This window comes from Echiichthys vipera (assembly GCF_963691815.1).
Source record: "Echiichthys vipera genome assembly, chromosome: 11".
NCBI classification, from domain to species: Eukaryota; Metazoa; Chordata; class Actinopteri; order Perciformes; family Trachinidae; genus Echiichthys; species Echiichthys vipera.
This window is the reverse complement of record NC_139836.1, coordinates 12,356,057-12,380,045: the sequence shown is the minus strand read 5'-3', so window position 1 is coordinate 12,380,045 and position 23,989 is coordinate 12,356,057. Positions and strand designations below refer to the sequence as shown.

The following is a 23,989-nucleotide window of genomic DNA, read 5'->3' as shown; positions in this document are numbered from 1 at the left end:
TGGATGTCAATACCATTTTTGTCTCACTATAATATTGGATTTTCTGTGTCTGATAACTGCAGCAGTAAATACACAGTGGCAGCCTTTTTGTTGTTTGAAAGGTCCTACCAAAATGCATATATTTATACATCATGTGTTAATGTGAAACATACATTATGATGGCACATTAAATCCTTCAGCTCTGTAGTATCTGTGCATGACTACCTTAGTGCCTGTCTTGCCTATAAGCCAGTAAGCCTATCAGCAAGGTTGTGTGATGTATTTATTTATTTCAAAAAATGATCTTTGCTAATAACAAATTGAATCCATGTTAATGTATATTTTCGGAGAAAAATGGGTTGGGAAGATTATCAAATACATTTTGGTGGACCCCCTGCAGTAACTCTGGACCACCTTTTGAAGATCTCTGAATTAGATAATAGGACGACTGTCATTCGCCGTCGAGTAAACATCCTCAACGATTCTTTCTTTCTTTAAATTGCATTAAAGACTCAATATCCCGTGAGTCTTAGCTGTATGCACACAGCACTACAGCTTCTTGTAGTTCGTGACAAAATATGCGTTTTTTCATTCATCTTCAACCGCTTATCCCGGGGTCGGGGTCGCGGGGGGCTGGAGCCGAGCCCAGCTGACATCGGGCGTGAGGCGGGGTCCACCCTGGACAGGACGCCAGTCTATCACAGGGCACATAGAGACGAACAGAGACAGACAACCATTCACACTCACGGGCAATTTTAGAGTTATCAATTAACCTAACACGTGCATGTCTTTGGACTGTGGGAGGAAACCGGAGAACCCGGAGGAAACCCACGCAGACAGGGGGAGAACATGCAAACAAAGGCCCAGGCCCGAACCTGTAACCTTCATACTGTGTAGCTAACCACTACACCACCGTGTAGCCTAAAATATGCGTTTTTGTCACTGAATAACAGGTGGGAACATGTTTCATTGGAGCCACAAACCTTTCAAGAAGACAGCTAAACTTAAAGCAGTCGTTGGTTAAAATAAATATCCGTCAAAAATAATAATTAACAGACAAACGTTACCTAAGTTATGGCCTGTTTGCCACCCCCAAGAAAGTCTGCACTTTAACTAGGTTGTCCCTACACGTTCCTCAGTGTCACAGCTTATCCACCGTGAACGCTTCCTCTTAGTTTAAAAGTAACCACTTCTCATATTTCCGACATCATTTGAAGGTGCCATGATGTTGGACGTGACGTTAGCCGAGAAAACGAAACTTACTGCGGGCACGGCTGGAGTGAAACAGCCCACCGGAGAAGACGTGGAGGGAGTAATTCTTATCAATGTGTAACATACGTGTATAGTTAGTGTTTGTTTCGCCGTTGGAGTTGTCTGTTGACACGTTTATAATGGACGTAGCTGAACTAAACATGTATGCACAGAGGAAACGCTTGGATCTGAAATATGAGGACGTCGGGTGTGTTGGCCTCGATCACATTAAAACGTGAGTTGCATAAATTTTCTGGTGAGCAACACGACCTGAAAAGTCATCATGGGTAAGGGATAATGTGTTTCTCATGTTTTTAAGAAAAACTAGGAATGGGTGTTGCTCCATGGAATGGGCCAATCAGTGTCCACAGGTTTGTTACAGTAGCCTACGTCCTCTTTGCGTTGTCAGCTGTCTTTACATACAGTATATGATTAAAACCACATGTGCCTTACCTCCAAAATTAATTTCAATATGGCATGGTATGAGTCTAACACCACTTCAAAAAAAGGTTTTAGAGCAGGGGTGTCAAACTCAGGCCCGTGGGCCAAATCTGGCCCGCGGTGTAATTATATTTGGCCCCCAAGATCATATCAAGGTTCTCTGAGAGCTGGCCCGCGAGTATAAAGCACATACACGTCTACTTTTCTGTTAACAAACATGAGCATCCATGCTACCAGTCTCTGCAGACAAACTTAATCCACCCCTCCCCAAAAACGGCCAAAAGAAAGATGGAGAACAGGAGCTTTCAGCAGCGGTGGGAGGCAGATGATCTGTTTATGAAGGTAAAGAGCTGTTTGTCTCGTCTGCAGAGCCACCGGGGCTGTAACCAAAGAATAAAACATAAGAAACACCACGACCAGTACAAGGACCTGCACTGAAAAGGTTCAACATTACACATCTGGAGAGAAGGGAACACATGCACATTTGCAGTCTTTTTTTTCCTTTAGTAAATATTGAGTTTGGCCCGCAACTTTGTCCCAGTTTTTAAATTTGGCCCACTGTGGATTGGAGTTTGACACCGCTGCTTTAGAGGATAATACCTAAGGGACGCACAATATAAGGTCTTTTGCCGATAGTCTATATGCCGATCTTTTACAACTCATTGGACCGATATCGATGCCGATATAGATTCTTTTTCCCCCACACCTAAATGCAGGGATCATCAAGTCTCTTCTGTACTTGATTTAACTATTCGTAACTATTGAATTAACTATTCTATTATTATTAGAACTATACTATTATGTCGAATCTTATATTGGCACACCGGCAAATGCCAACATTATAATACAAAGCTTAAAATTATAAAATATTCATACCTTATTCAAAATAAGAAAAACACTGAACTCATGTTATGTCATACATGCCATTTATATATGTACATCCTACATCTGGATAGGATTTATATTTGCAGCGTCCAGGTTCCATTTATTCACACAGACATACATGGTGGTGGTAAAGTACGACAGTAGTCACATCTGCCCTGGGGCAGACTGACTGAAGCGTGGCTGCTAAGAAGCGCCTGCGCCCCTCCCACCACCTCCTCAAACATACAGCAGTCATACAAGGCAAGGTGGGCAAAGGGTCTTCCCCGATTTGTTCTACCAACTGAGCCACAGCTGCCCTAAATATCACAGCGTGCTGTGCATGTACTCCGCTCCCGCCATCAACCATTTAACCAGATGTAATCAAGGAAGCCATAGTCTGTTTATTTATTGCTTTATTGTACTGTGGTGTTAGAATATATCCGATGATATATTTTAAAGTCAATGTCGGATGATACAGATAGTTTGCCCATATTATCATGCATCCCTAATAATAATGAAATAGATGCAAGGGTGTTAAAGTATTGACAGAATTGTTTCTGTGGCATGTTGGAAAAAAATGTTTTGGATTCGATATACAGCTCACACACATTGACTCCAATCGTGTGTGTTTGGTTTTTTAAAGGATAACCAGCTCCAATGCTGGTGTGAAAATTAATATAATCGTAATATACATCACAATTTTGTTCAAGCATAATGGAATAAGTTATTTTATACACCTTTCTGAATGAGGCTCAAGGGGAGGCCCGTGGGGATGGGAATCGAGTGTCTTTGTAATGCCGCCTCCATCACACTACATTGTTTTATCATTTCTTCTCAGGTTTACTGTAAGGGCAGTCCTTGGTGGGAAGCCGTACCCTGATGGTGCGGGGAAGAACAAGAAGGAGGCCAAACAGAACGCAGCTAAAAATGCCCTGAGATGCTTGTTGGATGAACAAACTGACTCTGTAAGATAAGATTATTATACCACTTTATTGACCTACTGCACCACTTTAAGACCAATTCATTGCACACGTCACCTTCATGTATATTTCTTGTTATCTTGGCAGAAAGAAAATGCAGCAGAAGCTCCAAATGCACGTGTTCACCAGACAAGTATCACTAAAGCCAACTTTATATGTTGGCTCAATGAATATGGTCATAAGAACAGAGTGATTATAACGGCTGTGGAATCAACGAGACTGGGACCGAATCATACTATTCCGTAAGCTTCTTAACCTTTTTCAAATTCATAGCTATTTTGCCATGATTTAAATATGCATCCAATAAAAGTTTTTATGATATCAGATGCTGTAAATTTGTGGTTGGTGATAAGGAGTATCCCGCTGCCACTGGGAAAACAAAAAAGGAAGCTAAGGAGGAAGCAGCCAAACTTGCATATAATGAGATATGTGGCAGTAAAACTACAGAGGTAAGTAGTATAACACAGTAGTTTCTCCAGGCTAAATGAAACTCCTAGAAAAATGCCATTGACTTGCTTGTCATTGATTTTAATATTGTCATGAATGTTCAAATTGATCTTACAAATGTTAGACACGCCGCTCTCCAATTGTTGAATCATGTTTTTTGTTTTTGTTTTTAAGATGGGGGAGGTGACAGACAGTGGCACATCAAGCCAACGAGAGGAGGAATGGAGTCAAACTACGTCGGATCTCTGGTGAGCACGAACAGTGGTAACACATTGTTTCTGTTTGGTTATGAAATGTTTTAATAAGTATCTGATTTATATATTACAGTGATAAGACAAAGAGCTTGAGTGTGATACCCAAAGACGAAGGTTTTACTGAGACAAATTTCATAGGAATGGTCGAAATCTACTGTCAGAAAAGAAATGTCTACCCTGACTACGTCTTAGAGAAAAAATGCGGTCCAGATCATAGCCCTCAGTGAGTATGACTGAACATCTCTAAGCTGAATAGATACTACAGACATGATCTGAAAACTCTAGATGTATAGGATGGAGAAAGCCTAATATGTCCTCCCTGCCTAAACAGGTTTTTCTACAAATTAGTGATCAACAACAAGGACTACCCTGTGGGTGAGGGTAAGTCTGTCAAGGAAGCCAAACAAACTGCAGCTCAGCTGGCCATGTCTGCTCTTCAAGAACAGACCGATTGGGACAGCAAGGTATTTTGATATTTTCTGTTGTTTTATTGTGATCATGGGGGTGGTAGTAGCTCAGTCTGTGGAGATCTGGGGGGTCATCAGCTCAGATCCGCAGCCGACAAGAATGCCATGCCTGGGCGCGGTACAGTTGCACTCAAACTGGTCAAACAAACTAGACCAGGGGTGCCCGACTCTGCTCCTGGAGAGCTACTGCCCTGCATATCTTAGGTTTCTTCCTGCTCCAACACACCTGATTCTAATGATGTGCTCGTTATCAAGCAGCTGAAGCTCGTCACAGGTTAGAACTGTTAGAATCAGGTGTGTTAGTGCAGGGGGAAACCTAAAAAATGCAGGACAGTAGCTCTCCAGGAGCAGGATTGGGCACCCCTGAACTAGACTGTAGCTGTGAAGCGTGCCTGGGCACGTTACAAATGGACAGTGTGAGTGAGTGATCAAAGATCAGCCGAAATCCACAAAAGGCTGAATTCCGATGCTCTGCTCTGCAGGAACTCCTGCCACTGAAACAGGCCAAAAACTGTTCACTGGACCACAATGCCCACACTGCCATGACACAGACCTGGATTGAAATGTGTAAAGCATCTCTTTAAACTTAGTTGCACCCACCACTTTGTTGAAAAACAGTTTTCTTTTATGTACATTTAAAATCATGTTCCACAAACTTAAAAGTAGACACGTATTTCTTTTGTTTGTTTTTTATATTAGGTTTTCAAACATATCAGAAGAAACAAATCTTTGACATGATGGTTGTTCAAAACAATCTTTTTGCATGGGAACAGAAAAGCTGATGCATCTCAGTTCTTAACAGATGCTGGGTCAATTGAACACTTGTTATTCTAATGATTATCACACTGAAGTTGGACTCCATACCAGAGAGCATCTGTCATTAGAAGACATGGTAACATGATCACAGCTGAACTTCCTTCCTGCTTTCAGGTATCTAACTCTTCAGCTGTGTCTGATGACGGTGCAGCAGCCAGCCTGTCCACACCACCGAGCATACCGTAAGGCACTGACTGAGAAGTGCAACTGATGGTTAAGTTAAATGTCGAGCATATTTATTAAAGTGTCTAATTGTTTTCTCCAAGGGAGATAACAAGTGACTCAGTTGTTTTCGCCAGTTCATCGAATCCTCCCAATGATCAGGTATGTAATCCTCTTAATTAATAATCCCCATAGCCAGCAAGTAAACTGCAGTCAGCAGCCTGTTGCTCGCCCCCCTGGGTGCTTAAATCTGTAGTTGCAAACGAGTATCGACCAAATCAATGCTGTGACACACACAAGACTAAACATACAGTAGTTGAAAATAAATGAGTCTAGTTCTCAGCAAGTCTTAAACAAAGTCACATTTGTTTTCACTGCACTCTGAACTCTTCAGAATACTGACAAAAGGAGTATGTGCCTTCTTACCTTATACTGTATAATGTATGTTTAATGTATGTATGCTTGAATATAATTGGCTATATTTTTCTACTTCACATTACAAAGATCAAATGTCCTGATGTGAAGCCTAAAATAAGGTAAGCCACCTGCTAATACCAACTGTAAAGCTACAGCACATAGTATTTTTATTATCTATTTTACCGGGTGTTATTAATGATTATACTTTTTCTTGTTAGAATTGCGGCAAATTTCCCAAATGCCTGCAAAAACAGCAAAGAGGTAACTTAAGAAGTTGTTAATCATGATAGTTTGTCAGGGTTTTTTTTGTATAAAATTTTAATCCCTGTACTTTATTTTATTCATTAAGGATTTGATCAATTTCAATGATAAGAACACAGGAAGTAGTCCAAGTAAGAGAACAACCCCGTCAGTGATCTCACGGTATGTAAAATGAAAACATTAAATTATATAAGCAGGATTTTAACTTGTGTAATAATATACAATGAAAAAGACAATGATTTACCTAGAAAACTTTGTATATCTATAGTCACCTTTTGGCCTCAACAATACTTGTGGTTAATCTCAACAGGTTTACATCTGACTTTGACTCCATAACGTGCCTCGGCAAAGGAGCCTACGGTTGTGTTTTCAAGGCAAAACTAAAACTACTGAAGATATATTATGCCATAAAGATCGTCCGCTGCAAAGAGTACGTTGACTATCAATTATATTTCAGTTTGAGTACCTTTTTCAAAGGAAAAACAAATCTGTTACAGGCGCAGTGCTAAATATGTTTACAGTAGAATGAACTAAGCTATGTTCTTGTTCCCCTTAGGATCAAAAAAGCTCTAAGAGAGGTGATGGCATTATCAGACCTCCATAACTGCAATATTGTTCGATACTATACGTGTTGGTTGGAGGACTCAGGATACCAATGGGACAGTGCAGATGACAGTTGCAGCACCTCACAGTAAGCAATTACCACACTGTACATATTTGACTAAACATGAAGGTATGCCATCACAGTGTAACGGGTCAAGTGGGGACCCAATGGCAGCACACGATCAGGCAGGTTCAGTTGAAGTAATGAACTTTATTCAACACAGAGGGACAGGCGAAAGGAGAGTCCAGGAGCTGTTGCAGGGATTACCAAACAGCTCAGGAGAGAGGCAGACGGAAACCAGGAAGGACTGGACCAGGGATAGGCAATTCCGGTCCTGGAGAGCCACTGTCCTGCATGTTTTAGGTTTCTCCCTACCCTAACACACCTGAGTCTAACAATAATCAAATTGTGACAAGCATCAGCTGCTTGATAACGAGCGCATCATTAGAGTCAGGCGTGTTAAAGCAGAGAGAAACCTAAAGCATGCAGGACAGTGGCTCTCTAGGACCGTAATTGCCTACCCCTGGACTGGACAAAGGTCGTGGTCGGGGACAGAAGGCTGAGGTGATATCCAGGAAGACAACAGGACGGTCAGGGACAGGCAGGGTAGAAACCGTGTAGGCAGTCCAGATATCGCTGGAGAGTCTTGCATGAGAGCTGAGAACAATCTGGCAGAGTGTCACTAGTGAGGAGAGTATATTTACTTATATACTGGTGGTCAGAGGCAGCTGGGCGCAACAGGTGTGGAGAGTTGTGCTAATGATGAGGAAGGGGCCCGGTGGAAAAGTACTGGGTGGGGAGGTGAATGAAGACAGGGCAGACTGTGACACACAGTTTTTCTGTTCCTTCTTTTTCCAGATCGACTGGTAATTCAGCTGTCAAGTACCTCTATATTCAGATGGAGCTGTGCGACACCAAAACACTCAGAGTGTGGATAGACGAGAAGAATATTCAGAATGTGAAAAAATCTCTGCGAAACTCCAAGAGAAGAGAAGAAAGTCTTAGCATTGTTCAGCAAATAGTCAGTGCAGTGGAGTACATTCACTCCAAGATGCTCATCCACAGAGACCTGAAGGTGAGACCAAGTGAATCAAAGAATGAATTGCATCACATCAGTCATAAGGCTACATGTTTGTTTTCTTCCCCACGGTCAGCCTGCCAACATCATGTTTGGGAAAGACGGAGAAGTGAAAATTGGAGACTTTGGTCTGGTCACTGATGAAAACGACGACGATGCTGAGAACCTGATGGAGAGAACAGCGTACAAAGGAACCCCATCGTACATGGCTCCTGAGCAAGTGAGATGTTCTGTACTGACATTAACTTTATTTTTCTGTGTTATAGAATATCGCTATACAGCTACTGTGCCTTTTTGTAAATATTGTGTTCTTGTTTTATGACAGAAGAGCAGGAACACCTATGACCGAAAAGTGGACATATTTGCTTTGGGGTTGATATATTTTGAACTCCTTTGGAACATCTTTACTGGCCATGAAAGGAAAGCGGTGAGTCAATATTAACTGTTAACTAATAAATGTTTTGTTGCTTTGAGTTGGTTTCAACGATAGGTGTTGTGGAACAATCGGATTACAGTTGTTCTGTGGTTCGTATCCAATTACTCTACGGGCTTGATCTTGGTGAGCAGAGTCTGAAAGCAGTTACCAGATCTCGGAGAACAAAGTGACATGCAGCCAGAGTTCAGTTAGACAATGCTCTGAAGGTTTAATAAAAACAAAACAAAAGGGTTTATACAAATGTTCAGTTGATTCCTATCATGTGAGGATAGATGGATAAGGATGGGGCCTCCAAAGGAAGGGAGTATTGGTCCAAAGAGCCCTTGCTCGGACCACTTCAGTCTTTGAACTTGACTTTCATTTTGATCATAATTTCCCTAACTACACTGCTTTTTGTATGGTTATCAGGCCAAGGGCATTAAGTGGGCGTAGGGGGCCGACCTTCATTTTGATCTTAACTCCCCACCTTGCACAGTTGGGATGCTGTTGCTGTGACTAAATCTGTGCAAAGACAGACAAACATATAAACACCGGACAAAATACTCAAAACTTAAAAACCTCTGTGTTAGTTCCTGCTACAGTAGGTCTTTCTAAAGTCATGACACACACACAGACTCACAAGGTAATACCATTGCCAGTGTTTTTGTCAGGGCTGGTAATAAAGGCTCTGTTATATAAATAAATGTGTCCCAGTAAGTCACGTCAGTGCGACAGTAAGCCAGCGTGCACAATACAAAGAGCATGAAACTGAATGGAATTCAGCCATCATTCATTTTTTTACTTTTTCTACTGTAATGTGCCAAAACACAGTCCACTGGCTTATTGGACAGCTTATAATCAATTTGTGTCATTGACATACACATGTTCTTTCTGCCTTTTATCACTGCATGATTTCCAGATTTGGGATGATGCCAGAAAGCAGAAACTTCCTCAAGGATTTCAACAAAGTTTTCCCATGGAGGTACACCAGAATTCTTTCTTTTTCTCAACACAATTTTACACAAGGTGGCAGTCATTTATTGTGGTCACCTACAGGGCAGTATGAGCTGAGGTACAGTATATGGTTTTGCACTGTTACAACGGTGCAGCACTTTTCAAAGTTCTGTATTCTGTATAATGTAATAAAATGTTAAATATCAAGCAGGACAGGTGACTGTTGGGGCAAAATATTGTCTTTGTTAGGTTGCCCAAGTAAAGCCCGCTTGAAGGAAGTGGAGCCTCAAAGACAATGGCAGCATGTATTGATATTATGGAGACCACAATAGCTGTTCTTTTTGCCATTTCTTTGTTGCAGAACGAAATAATTAAGTCAATGCTGTGTGCAAAGCCAGAAGACCGACCTGAAGCAAGTAAACTAAAGATGGACTTGGAAGAGTGCAGTCGTAGATATGCGATGCTTAAGGATATGAGTCGCAACAGTAAGACTGTGTGATTATTACAAAGAAGTACTCAAACGACAGGCAAACACATCAGTCATTACAAGCATGACTGTTTATTCAGCATCACATCCCATAAAAATTTTAATAACCGTTTTCATGAACTGGTGTGATGAAATGATGAAATGTATCATAATTATGTAGTATGGATGGGAAAGGCACTTAACCTTGTGCATTTTATAATCAGAGAATTGGGTCATTCCATGTTAAATCAGTTAGAGGTTTTGTTTACATTTTAGATTTCATTCAACTGTATGCACATGCTATTTGAAACTAAAAACATATTTTTTTGCCCATGGGAATGTTATAGTTTTCCCCCCTAGAAAAACATCTTGCGGTGAACTCATTATTAGGGTACAATATTTTCAGAAATATAACTCCTAGAGCCACAGCATTTGATAGGGGCACAGACAAAATGGTATACTCCACATCAAACTGATTGAAAGTCACAAGCACATTTTTTCAGTGACCCTTGAAAATTTAGAGAAAAAAGTGCATGTATAATGCACTACGAAAAACACAGTATTGATTTATGTACCACATTTTTAAGGGCCCTAACATCATCAGGATCCAAGAGATGGCAAGAATTGAATTTGCCATATTATGGTTCCATAATGTAGTTATTTAACATGGCGTTTATTTAAGTTTCTGTATTCATGCTCAATACAGGCCTATGGATATTCGGTTATGTATAGTAAGCCTTAAATCTAGTTTAAATTGAAACATTAAGACAAATAGGAAGAAACTGAAATCAACCAGATATTGTATCTTGGAAGTATAGAGAGGTTCATATGCGCATACTCAGTGAACTGCACCAAAACACACATTTAGCATTTTTCTTCCATTTCCAAGGGCCAGTAATGAAAACTATGACATCTGCTTGTGCCTTTCAATCATTTTGATCTTATGTATACCATTTGGTGAGTGCCCCTAACAAATTCAATGGCTCTTGGAGTCATATGCCTGAAGATACTGAACCCTGAAAGTTGCATCCTTCCACACTAGTAAGGAACGGTTGTAACAAGTAATTTTCAATGGAAGACAATGACACGGAGTTACAAACTGACACGTCAACCAATCATGTGTATTTTAAACACACAATGGCTATCTGTGGTAGGCTTATATGTTATTTAGCTAAGTGAGCTGACCCTAAGCTAGCTTTCTGTGTGTTGTGGTGCACACAGGGATACAATGGTCATAAGATGTTTTTTAGGAGGCGATAATGATGATATTCTCAGGGACAAAAACTATGACAGTCTGAAAGATCAGGCATCAGGCATGATGAGGGGTGATTAGAAACTACCTGTTAGTGAACCAGTAAAAAAAGAGTAACTCCTAATCTAATTTTTATAGAATTGTTAATGATTAGCTAAATGAGAAGCAAGTGAGGAATGGATCAGAAACAACTTGATTATTGATGAATCTTTAATGATCCTTAATACTTCCCTAATCATTCCTAATGGAGGACTAAACAGTAAATGATGAGTTGTTAGAGAACAGCACAAGGGACACAAAAGGTGAGTAATCAGAGTAATGAATTAATTATAAGAGGCAACTTTTTAATACTCAGTATTATGCTAACTTTCAGCCTTAAAGGCTGCAAACAGATGTTTCACCACTACTGTGTCTTCATTGACTGTGTCTTCAAAGACCCAGTAGGATTTCCCAGTCTGTTCTCTAGTAACTTGTGTAGTCCTCTAATTATTATTATTATTAGTAGAAAAGTACTTTCATCAAGGATTCATCAGTTATCAAGTTGATCTTTATGTGTTCTCACTCGTTTCTCAATTAACTAATCATTATAATGTGAAGTCTGATAAGGAATTAATTGTTACCTACTGCAAATGTTCACTTACAGTTAGTTCCTTGTTTGTTCCCTGGTAACTACAAAAAAATGTACCTGATTTGACACAGTATGACCTGAATGCAACATTTTTTACTTCACAATCATGTCCTGTGTATTACTCTGACAACTGGTATTGAAATAATGTATACTATGCTGGAAATGGTTAAATGTGTTTATGTGATGCCACAATGCACTCTTTTCTTTGAAATGGATGGGGAAATAAAACATCAACTATAGTGTGTCATTTTCATTCATCCTCTGTGAAGTTTATATGTACTGTTTTAATTTGCACAGTTTGTAAATTTGAATCAGGTCCTGGATGATGTGAAGTCATCTTCTGATCTGCTTGGTTTATACATGTGTAGTAAGAATGAGCAGGAGGTGACGATGGTGTGCAGAAGGGTGAGCTCTTTTTACCCATATGTCTGTCTCAATGCTTTCACATATAATCCTCTTTAACCAAAGTGACTCAGTACTTCTGTTTTCACGTTGTTACTTCATATAAAACTCAGTTCTCCCTCTAGTCCACTTCAGCTCTGAATAGGCCTCAGTCAAGTATTATTACTGAAGGTAAAAAAGCTTCAAGGCAAAACTTGTCTAGTAAATAATCATTTAATTATTTAAATATCACAGCCTTCATCTGAACATTAAGTTATTCCCGCAATGATTGCTCTCTAAATTCATATCCAATACCATCAATTATAATGTATTATTCTAAAACACAACCCTAGTCATTCATGAAATATGACTAATAACTTCCACCTTGTACCAGCTGCAACATTAAAGTTGTACTCCATAAGAATTGAGATATGTTGTTTCGAGCGGCATCGTACCTGCAGATGAACCTGTTCTTTCAGAGCCCTCCGTCTTGTCACGTTCAGGGTCACCGTGTGTGTTGACTATTTATTTATTTATTTATTGCTCTTTTGTAAACTGTGTTGAAACACGTTGACCTCTACTTCGAGTCCTTCCCCTATTCGTTACCCTCTTAAATACACACACACACACGCACACACGTTCCTCCTATTACACTTCTGCCCTTACTACAAGCCTGACTCAGAAGTTGAGGTTTCCGATTTCCGATTACAAGTGAACGCAGCATAACAGTTAGTACTTGGAGGATCTGGGCCGACAGACTAACATGGCGGCTCATTTACATTTAGCCCGTGAATGTCGCCTCAGACATTCAGATTAGAATACTCTGCTAAAAGGCAAGTAGAAGTGACAAATGGATTAAAATCTTATGGAGTACAACGTTAAGTTGTATTTATTTGAGTTTTATGCATTATGTTTGGCAGTTTTTTAAGGTTGAAATAGCAGATGGTCTTAACACGTATACATTATATTTTCTATTTTAGTTTTCTAAAGGTGACGAGGATCCTCTTGTGAAGGAAATCACAGAGGCCATGGCCAGACTCACAATAAGTGGACAGATGAACGTTACAAACTGTACCAGCCCCATGGAAATAGATGGTTCAACCACCAGTGTCCTGCAGACTGTGAAGCGTGATGCTTAAGTCCAATCAGAGACAGAGAAACATTCACTGGGGACTAGAAACAAGAAGGCCCCTGGTAAGAGGAGCAATGGTACTCGTTCAACCAGGTCCTATAACAGCCCCATGGAAATAGATGGTTCGACCACCAGTTTGAAGCAGAATGTGAAGTGTGATACTCAGGTCCAAACTAAGACAGAGAAACATACACTGGAGCCTGAAAACAGACCCTGGGTAAGACAAACCATTCTAAAGGTCACGAGGATCCTCCTGTGAAAGAAATAACATAGGCCATGGTCAGACGCATCATTAGTGGACAGACAAACTTTACAAACTGTACCAGCCCCATAGAAATAGATGGTTCGACCACCAGGGTCCCGACTCTAAACCGTGATGCTAACCGTGAGTCCAATCAAAGACAGAGAAACATACACCGGAGACTAAAAACAAGAAGGCCCACGGTATGAGTGGACAGACGTACTTTACGCCCAGGTTCTGTAAACGCCCCATGGAAATTGCTACTTTGACCACCAGAGTGAAGCGCATTCTAAAGCGTGATGCTCGAGTCCAAACTGAGACCGGGACAAACAGCAGACCCAGTCCTGCCATATTCTCCAAGGACGAGTCCACCACTGTCAAGAGGACTCTGACAGACAAACGAAAACCTTCCAATAAAAGGAAAAGTGAGGATGTCAGTCCAGTTGATATCAGAAGGTAAGTGTTATATCACTTCCATGTATTCATCATTTACTGTTGATGTTAAGATCCTGGAGTCTTACACTTTTCATGTTTATGTAAAAGACCCAGACCCAGACCCAGAATACTCTGACAACTCGACCTGGAGAGGAAGGAGACAAAACCCAGAGCAGGAGGGACGGTGCACTGCCAGACACAGGTACGATAAACTTGGGACTCATTTGTTCTTGTAGTTCGCCAAAACATGTCTTCAGACCTGGGTTGTATCGTTTGTGTTATCACAACTTGTAACAATTAATTGTCTGTGCAGATTCCCAGAATGCTGTGTGCACAATAAGACCTGGAGAGGAAGGAGACAAAACCCTGAGCTTGGTGCAGACAGACACAGGTACGTTTTTTTATAGCAACGCACAAACACTTTGATGTGTTTTATATGAAATCTGGGATGTTTTCACCTTCAGGTTTGGTTTGAATGTCAAGCTTTTAGTGACTCAGGAACTTTTCCTTTGAGTGGTGAGGCTTTATACTAATGTGTGAAATAAATTCTCATTATACAGGTTATTTGATGAAAGGGAAAAAACTGGACCTGCAAAAAACAAACCAGCTCACCGTCAACAAAAGGAGAAATATGCACCGCATGGAAATTGATGGTTCAACCATAAGCCAAGCAGACTCTGAAGCGTGATGCTCAAGTCCAATAAAAGACGGAGAATCCTGCACAACACACCACACTATTATTGATTGATTGATAATTGTTATATAAATGTTGTAAATAAATGTCATAAATGTATGACTTCCTATCTCACGATTTATTTGTGTCTGTTCTACAGCAGCTAATGTCAAGAGGTTCCTGAAAGGGAAGGGAGGTTTTTGGCTCTGGCTGCAGAGAAACCACACAGTAGACCTGACCATCAAAATACAGCTAGAGGGAGGCCTCCCTGACTTCCGACCGTCTTGTTAGTGGTCAGTTTGTCTATTAAATTTTCCGAGTGCTCGCCTACGGCGTTGAAAATACCTGTATATGGTTCAGTATCAGTTTAAGTGTCGGGCCCTTATGGTTTGTCATGGTGAGCATTGTGGTGGAATTGTTCCACTGACACTGCAGGTACATTTGTTAGTGTTACATAATAAAAACCTGTCACAGCATTGCTCATTCCTTTAACTTTTACTGATTTATTTATTCATTTATAACCTTTATTTAACTTGGGAATATATTGAGAAGCAACCTCACTTGCAATGTAACCAAGACCAAAATACAAAACATTTGAAAAATACATGAGCAAATCCGAAATAACAGAAAGTAAAGACACTGAAAAATAAAAACAGAGAAATCTAGGTAAAACAGGAGCAGTTGGAAGTAAATAAGATGCAGTTATGGATTTAAATTGTCCTAATTATAAGAGTGTGGTAACTTTCAGGTGGTTTGGCAGAGTGTTTCAGGTTACAGGTGCACAGTAAGAAAAGAAAGATTATCTAAATTTGGTGTTAACCGAGGGAACCTGCAGCGTGAGCCAGTCCTTTGAGCATGTATGATGGAGACCTGCATTAAAAGATACTAAAGAATTGATATAGGATGGTAATAGTACAGTGAGAGCTTTAAAAACTAATATAATCCAGTGTCTGCCATGCCTGTGGCAGACACAGCGAGGGATATTCAACTTTTAAATACAGGTCACAATCATGAGTGTTGTAGCTGTCGCCTGTAATAAATCTCAGGGCTGAGTGATATACAGTGTCATAGGGGTGTAGAGTTGTAGCTGTATAAAACGGATGATTTGTTTCTTAGTTTAGTTGCCAGATTTGACACATGATGTTTGAAAGTAAGTTTGTCATCGATCCAAATTCCAAGATATTTGTACTAAGAGACTCTTTCAATACTTGTAACATTACAAGTGGAGATCATTTGATTATTGTAAGTGATATTTAACCAGGTGAAGTCCGATTTAGATTAAAGTGAGATTCTGGTGTAAAAAATCATCCTAGGAGAGTCGCTAATATCTGAATGCAGCTAACACTGATAGATCGGGGCAGCGCGGTGAAGGCATTAAAACTGCTTTTTTAAACTACTAATACTGCAGTAGCATGATAAGAGTCCTTTCACATTAACCGAAGCATCAATGGGCTCCTTCATTTTGGATTGACTTTGGTATTCGACTTGAATGGACTTTACTAGGATCTGATCCCTGGGCCAGTTGGTAAGTCTTTCAAAACCTTCTTTTAATAAACTCCGGGTTTCACTGACTACGTTGTTGGTGCTTTGGTTAATGGACCTGGCCAAGATAGGCAGCAGCAACAGTTAAAACTTCAAGACAACACAGACAGAAACAACAAAAAACATCACAGCAATCACAAACACAAACAAAAGATGTAGTCTGAATCCAATCCTACATCTAAACAGCAGTTACAAGTCCACATTTCTGATTCCAGATCTGCTAATCAAAGCAGCCCCCACAATAACCATCAAATCATTATTTCAACTGCCGTCTCATCACAGCATTATGACTAACATTAGCCTACAATCTAGCTAGCTGTTGACAGAGCCTACAAACAAAATACAGGAACTTGCCAAACCTGCCTAACCTGTGCCCATGCCCACTCGCTCAGCGGGCACAGCTGCTGGCTATGGCTACAGCTGGAGTTCAATACTGTTGAGGCACTGGTGTGACCTTAGACCAAAAGTTAAGCTATATCAAAGACGTTTGAATACTATGTGGGTAGGGTGCCCCTTTATTAAAAGTGTTGCCCTCACCTGGAGCCACTGTGTGCACACCACTGGGCAGATGGATCAATTCTGCACAAACCACGACAAAACAATAGCTGCAATTATTGATAACTAATGCCTACTGGCAAATTTCTGTGTAGGCTGGGTTTTTAATTTCAATGTTCAGACAAAGTCAAAACGTAACGTTGTACGTGAATGACGTAAACATGAAGAAATCGAAACTTAAGGGTTTCACAAGTCAGCTGAAACGACACAGGATTTATACGCAGAAGGAGACGGGACATCAGAAGAGACGAGTATTGTGGACTTCGTTCTCTCACTTGTATGTTATTTATGTAAACAAATACCGACATTTTCGTCGTTTAAATGGAAACCGGAGACTCTATTAGTAGACTAAAGGAGCACGCGGATAAAACACGCTCCAGTCTGCACTATGAGGACCGTGGCTCGGTTGGTCCTGCACATAGGAAAACGTGAGTTGAATACAATTTCTGTTCACAGTAGTTTTGTCATATCTCTGCACATTATTCTGTCGTAGTCAAGCTCGAGTGCTCAACCAAAATGGTTGTGCGGGTGATGAGTCATGGAGGACCGGCTGATAATGATGCTAGTGCTTGTGGTTCAATAAATCTCCAACTTCTTGCCCTAAATTTCATGGTTAATCTGTAAACCATTGACCATGGCGTGAGGAGTCGCTGACGTGACGTCATATGGAGGCGTCGAGGAAACACTGTTTACATAAGCCCATGCATAAACCAACTAAACTCTGCAAAAGTCTAAGTTACTGAGGTTCTGTAGACACGAGAATCTGTTGTCTTTTAGATATCCAGGTTCTGGATATCTGTAATGTAATTCTCGCAAGGAAGAACTCCCATTTTATACCAAATGAAAAACTGACATTAGGGATATTTACAACTACAATTTTCCTAGTAAGAATTACAGTACAGTTATCCTGATGATGTAAATTCTCGATATTCAAAATATAATTGTGAATATCTGGAATTTAAAAAGCACAATACTCCTCAATGGCAAAAATGACGTAATTTGTACCAGTAAGAATGATGTTGTGGTTGTCTGAAATTATCATTTTGACAAGTAAGAAATCAATTTTGACTGGGAGAAATGGTACTTTGGATGTTTAAAATGTAACTAGAGATAGGAGTGTGATTTGATTGAATGTTAAAACTGCTTGATAATGCTCCAAAAGTGCCTGAGATGTTGTTGGCTTGGGGATATTTTACAACCCATACACTACCATAACACTAGCCTACTTGTTAGTTAGAGACAACCGACTAAATACAGAATGAATGTACTGTATCAAGCAGCATTGTATGATTTAGACAGCGTAATGTCAGCTCACATATTTGCCTAAGTGACTCACAACTTTATATTGTTTGTAAAGAAGAAAATGTTTTGATAACTTTTTAAATTGCAGCAGATAACGTGGTTGTAATGGCCTGCTGGATCAGTTATGTCCTGGGAATATGGTAGTGTGCAGATTCATGTACCGTAATTGAATGAACCCCAACCTCATTAACATAATTTCAAGTCATCTTACCTAAAACAGATATTTGACAATTCCTCTACAGATTCACCCAGAGGGTAGTCCTAAACGGTAAAGTCTATCCCAATGGTGTGGGGACAACCAAGAAGGAAGCCAAGCACAATGCAGCTAAAAATGCTCTGAAATGCTTGTTCGGGAGTGCACATCAGGTCTCAGTTGACACAGTAAGATAATTGATCTTCTTTGCCTAACTAGAGCATGTTGCATTGTAGGTATTTTAAGTGAAAGACCAATCCGACCTAAAATCCTATGGTGATGTGGGGTGTCACATACTCAGCAGGCCACTGTATAAACCATCTCAATTTATTTTTTATTTTTAAGACCGCAGAGGAGAATTCCAACCATCCATCAGCTCAACAAAAGGAGGAACTAAATAAAAATGTTTCTGACATCTGGTGAGTAAATCACAACAGCAGTGCGTTGTTTAATTTTCATGTCTTCATCCATGTGTAATGTTACTTGTTTGTTACAGTGATAGGGCAAAAGACCTCAGTGTGAAAGACAGCAGCTTAACAGGGACAAATTACATCGGACTTGTTAACAACTACTGTCAGAAAACAAGCCGCTGCCATACATTCGTTGAAGAGAGGAGATGTGGTCCACCTCATTGCCCTCAGTGAGTATGAACCTAAACCTCTGTAACTGATCATCTTATATATAGAAATGTTACCATAATGATCTAATCTATCTTCTCCTTTTTAAAACACAACACAGATTTTTCTACAAATTAAAAATCAACGACAAGGACTACCCTGTGGGTGAGGGTAAGTCTGCCAAGGAAGCCAAACAAAATGCAGCTCGGCTGGCCTGGTCTGCTCTTCAAGAACAGACCGACTGGGACAGCAAGGTATTTATATTTTATACTTCTTTAAACTCATACAATATGTAGGCCTACTCAGTTGGTAGTTTATTAGGTGCACCAAGCTAAAATGCAGTCAAATACAGCTGTTCCCAATGAGAGTAGTTTGGTATAAAAGTAGAAGTCTCATCAGCGATTTTCCCAGATGCTTCTACTCCGCCTCTAATGTCAAACTGCTCACAGGGACGATATTCACCCCAGCATATGTGCTTTTATTTTGAAAACCCTGGCCATAAAACATTTAAGGATCTTCTCTTTTCTTTTTTTGGGCACTTTTTAAAAAACTTTTTATTTTCACAGTACGCTTAACACTTGTAGTTAAATATATGTCCTTTTAGTAACAGGTGGCAGCAGATATAAGCTCCAGCTACTTTTGAAACTTTTAAATGAAATTATTTAACTGACATGAAAGATTACATTGAATAATTATGTCTAACATTTTGTGCATTTTAGGTGTCCGTCAGATCAACAGTGTCCGAAGGGGGCGAACCACCTATGATGTCAGCGTCATCAACTTCACTGTAAGGAACTTATTGACTTTAGTATTTAAACCGATTGTAGAGCTTAATGCTGAAAAGGCCGCACTCATGCATCTTATTTTATTATATTCTCCTAGGGGGTCTCTTGCATCGTCACAAAGCATGTCGGGTACAAGTTCAGGAATATTCACTGATTCATCAAACTCTTCCAGGGATCAGGTCTGCACATTCAATCTCAAATTCTAAACACAATCTTAAACCCACCCTCATACAGTATATTGTAACATGTGGAGAGGGCAACAGAATAATAATTGTATTACGAGAGCAGGAAAGTTCTGTTTGTCTTCTAAAGGAAAATGAAGAGCTGCAAGTCTGGCTGTTTGTTATGTCCTAGTACAATTTAATAATTAGAGCAGGGTTCAGATTTTAAAATCTATTTTATTATTTAATTCCCTAAGGATGCTGCCAAAGACAAGAATATGGGAAGTAGTCAGAATGAGACATCCGTCCAGTCAAGGTATGGAAAAAACACTTGTTTGCATTGTAGCATGTGTGTTTTATACATATGTTAAACTTCTCTCCCAATAAATGATGTAAAATTAAGAAGGTTGAGGGTTTTTTTTTTACTTTTTGATTAAACAATAGTGTTAATCTTGACAGGTTCACTCTAGACTATGATTCCATGGAGCATCTTGGCAGTGGAGCCTTTGGTCATGTTTACAAAGCAAGAAATAAACTGACGAAGAAGTATTTCGCTGTAAAGATTGTACGCCTTGAAGAGTAAGTACGTAGTGGTGGTTTTGGTCTTTGTAAACAAAATGTCTTTAGTCCATCAGTAATTTCTAATGCTTTTTTCATATTGAATGGCTTGTTTCCAAAAAAAACTTATGAGCACATCTCTGGTAAAGACAAGACTGTGGCGCTTTTGCATGATTCTTTATGGAGAAACTCGGTTTTAACAAATTCATTAGGCGACACAATCATCTTAGTACTAGTCGACTAAGAATTTCTTTAATTGAGGACAGCCCTATTATTTATGTAAGGACTTTGTTTACTGATTAATTGTCTCATTCTCCTTTGGATTAGGAAAGCTCTTCGAGAGGTGGAGGCATTATCAGACCTCCTCCACCCTAACATTGTCAGATACTTCACAGTTTGGATGGAGGATGTAGAATATCAATGGGACATTTCAGGTGGCAGCTCAGCTGGCAGCTACAGCTCTCCCCAGTAAGTCCCACACACTTACCTCTTCACTTTTTATTTCCGAGTTAAAAAAGTAATTCAGTCACATATTTTCTTTCTTTTCTAGGTCTACAGATAATTCAACAGTAAAGTACCTCTATATTCAGATGGAGTTATGTGACACCAAAACACTAAAAGTGTGGATTGCTGAGAAGAACGCTCTTCAAGAGAAAACAAGAGACTCCAAGAGAAGAGAAGAAAGTCTCAGCATTGCTCAGCAAATAGTCAGTGGAGTCGAATATATTCACTCCAAAAAGCACATCCACAGGGACCTGAAGGTGAGACCACGCTGCAGAGTGTTGAGGCAACGCTGGTTTAGACATGCAGATGCAGTATATACAGTTCATTACTGCTTTAATGTTTTTTTCTACATTAGTTCATTGCGAGTCAGGCTGGTCATTTTCATTGATGAGCTCTCCAATTCATGCAGGAACTGAAGGTTTAACAAATAAGAATTTGCTTAACTAATAATTTTCGGCCTTGTAAATGTTTGCGATTGAAATTTATGACGTGTCCTGTCAATTAATTATTTCTAAACTTAATTAAATATTATTCCTGTCAGGATTCAAGAAAAATTCTATACGATCAGGTTTTGAAACCCAATCAAGTAATAATAATAATAATAAGAATTATAATGATCAAATGCTACATAAACCATTTTTCCACTACAGTGAAGAATCACAACAAATATATTAATTGACATGAATTTGATTGTTTTGGATCATGACCGATTTAAGACCATAAGTCGAACAAAACAGCCCGTGTTCAAACACAGCTACCTTTTTAAAATCTATTTCAAGCTCTAAATCCACTGTTTTGTGTGTTTGTTGTGTGTTTTTCATGTTTACTATTTGTTTTACTGTCTGTTTTTTGCTTTAAAGCCTGATAACATCCTCTTTGGACTGGATGGAGAAGTGAAGATTGGGGACTTTGGTCTGGTCACCAAAGATGATGATGATCACGCTTTGATGGACAGAACTGAGAGAAGAGGAACCCCATCTTACATGGCTCCTGAACAAGTGAGATGGCCGTAACTGACAATAACTTTAAAATCTTCTGTATTATTGTTTTAACAAATATGGGCTTAAAGGCTCACACAGTGGCTCAGTGGTTAGAGCAGGCACCCCATATACAGAGAGGCTAAAAGTCCTCGCCACAGCGACAGGGGTTTGACTCCAACCTGCGGCCCTTCGCTGCATGATAGTACTAAAAATCTTTACTTTCTATGTGGGACAAATCTGTCATTGTCATTGTTTATTCAGGATTCAATCAATTCTGTCAAAGAGCAGCATGTTACAACTTTTATTTTAAAACTTAATTGCTAATTTAAGCAGCAAAAAACAGCTGAAAGCTGAAGCCCCATGAACATACCTAGTTTTGGAGCCTTCTATCAACACTGTGTTTTTATTCTATCACAAAAGAGGGAGAAGACCTACAACCAAAAAGTGGACATATTTGCTCTGGGCTTGATATACTTGGAACTCCTTTGGAAAGTCTCTAGTGGCCATGAAAGAGGAAAGGTGAGTCTTTCATAAACAGAATGTAACAATAACATTGTGTGTTATATTAACAAAATATGTATATCATTTATATTAAATACAAAAAAGCAATGTACCGCAGATGAGATTGAATTTTATTGTTCCTTTTTTAATATGTCTTGTTTAACTGTTCTTTTATTCATTTGTAACATTCAAAAGTGCGTCATTTGAATTTCAGACTTACTAACATGTCCTTTTATCACTACATGATTACCAGGTTTTGACGAATGCCAGAAGTCAGAAGCTCCCCAAAGACTTCTCACTGACTTTTCCCCAAGAGGTAGATTACCAGATTATTGTTATTATAACTGACTGACTTGACACATGGAGCAGTATTTCACACAGGCTGACAGCTAATCATGATATTCACTAATGGAGAAGCAGAGAGGCTGACATACAGGCCTTTGCACTGTTACAACTGTTTTTTGTTTTTTTTGTTTTTTTCAGAATCAAATCATCAAGTTAATGCTGCTTGAGAAGCCAGAAGACCGACCTGATGCACATAAACTAAAGGCGGAGCTGGAAAAGGTTCAGACGTTCAACACACAAAATGTGCATCAGGGAAATGCAACTATCTGATTATCACAGGAATTGTGACAAATCTTAAGAGTGGATGGGAATATGTCTCTTCTGGTATCTGCGATTTCATGAAATGATCTCATATACTGTTATTAATATGATGCTATTAACATACTATACTATACTACTATAACATACTGCACTGATATAGCGCTTTAAATGGAACTTTAGCTCACAAACCTATGGCAATGGATGGCAGTTTGGGGCTTTGTGTTTTGCTCAAGAACACTTCAACATGCAGACAGGAGGACAGATCATTAACCATGCAATTAATGGTCAACCTATGAAGAGTCTACCGTTATGTTTTATAATCCCGGAATAAAACATGAAATTAAATGTTATCATGATTTTTAAAAGTAGCTTTTGCCATAATTCACATCCGACCATCTCTCCTGCATAATAATCAGGTGCTGGTCATTTCTGTCCACAGTTGACATTGTATTCTATGCTGGAAATGGTTAAACGTTTATAAAGTGGTGTCACATCACAGGCTTTGCTGAAAAAGAATAATGGTTACTCACAGCAGAATATATTTATTTGTTGTGAGATAGTGATATATGCTGACTCAGTTCTGCAGTTTCACACAAGATAAAATCATTCATACTGGATAGTGAAACATCTCTTTTGGTCTAACTTCCCCTGCACTCTCTCTCCCTCTCCTGTTACGTGTTTTGTGACATCCTTGTTCTTTCAATAAAGTTGGTCTTGGAAAAACAGAACTATGGAGGCATCTTCAACAGGCTCTGGATGTTTGGTAACCAGTATTGAGGGGTTATGTAGTTACTGTCTAGGTGCGTCCAACAGAATTAATGCAGAGGTTGCTCTTTAACGCCGCTGACAGATTAAGACTTGCTGGAACTTGCGAGAGCTTTCAGCGAGTATTCCCAATTATGAGCCATTTATTTTATATTATAAAGACATTACGTTCTCACAAGTAAACATACAGTACACACGCTAGGGGTAATAAAACGTTTTATATAAATTATTACCAGTACAACAAGCTCTTACAGTTTTAATAGGTTTTTTTTTAAGAGAGTTGAATTTAATGCTACCAACGTACTGTATTGTTTGAACTTAT

At 39.5% G+C, this 23,989-nt stretch overlaps 1 protein-coding gene across 1 annotated transcript; it reads left to right on the top strand.

Moving 5' to 3' along the window:
• Positions 1-1,258: 1,258 nt before the first annotated feature.
• On the top strand, positions 1,259-23,576 carry eif2ak2 (eukaryotic translation initiation factor 2-alpha kinase 2). Its single transcript, XM_083923216.1, has 35 exons — positions 1,259-1,465; positions 3,374-3,500; positions 3,603-3,757; positions 3,841-3,964; positions 4,137-4,210; positions 4,290-4,439; positions 4,548-4,680; positions 5,614-5,681; positions 5,766-5,823; positions 6,166-6,197; positions 6,297-6,339; positions 6,428-6,501; positions 6,650-6,769; positions 6,896-7,030; positions 7,802-8,018; positions 8,098-8,241; positions 8,347-8,448; positions 9,356-9,418; positions 9,752-9,887; positions 14,239-14,316; positions 15,347-15,368; positions 18,240-18,378; positions 18,536-18,609; positions 18,687-18,830; positions 18,929-19,061; positions 19,527-19,594; positions 19,690-19,771; positions 20,011-20,069; positions 20,213-20,332; positions 20,639-20,779; positions 20,862-21,072; positions 21,676-21,813; positions 22,216-22,314; positions 22,550-22,612; positions 22,780-23,576. Exons 1-35 carry the CDS (start codon positions 1,371-1,373, stop codon positions 22,909-22,911), a joined length of 3,753 nt encoding a protein of 1,250 aa, XP_083779342.1. The 5' UTR covers positions 1,259-1,370; the 3' UTR covers positions 22,912-23,576.
• The last annotated feature ends 413 nt before the right edge of the window (positions 23,577-23,989 follow it).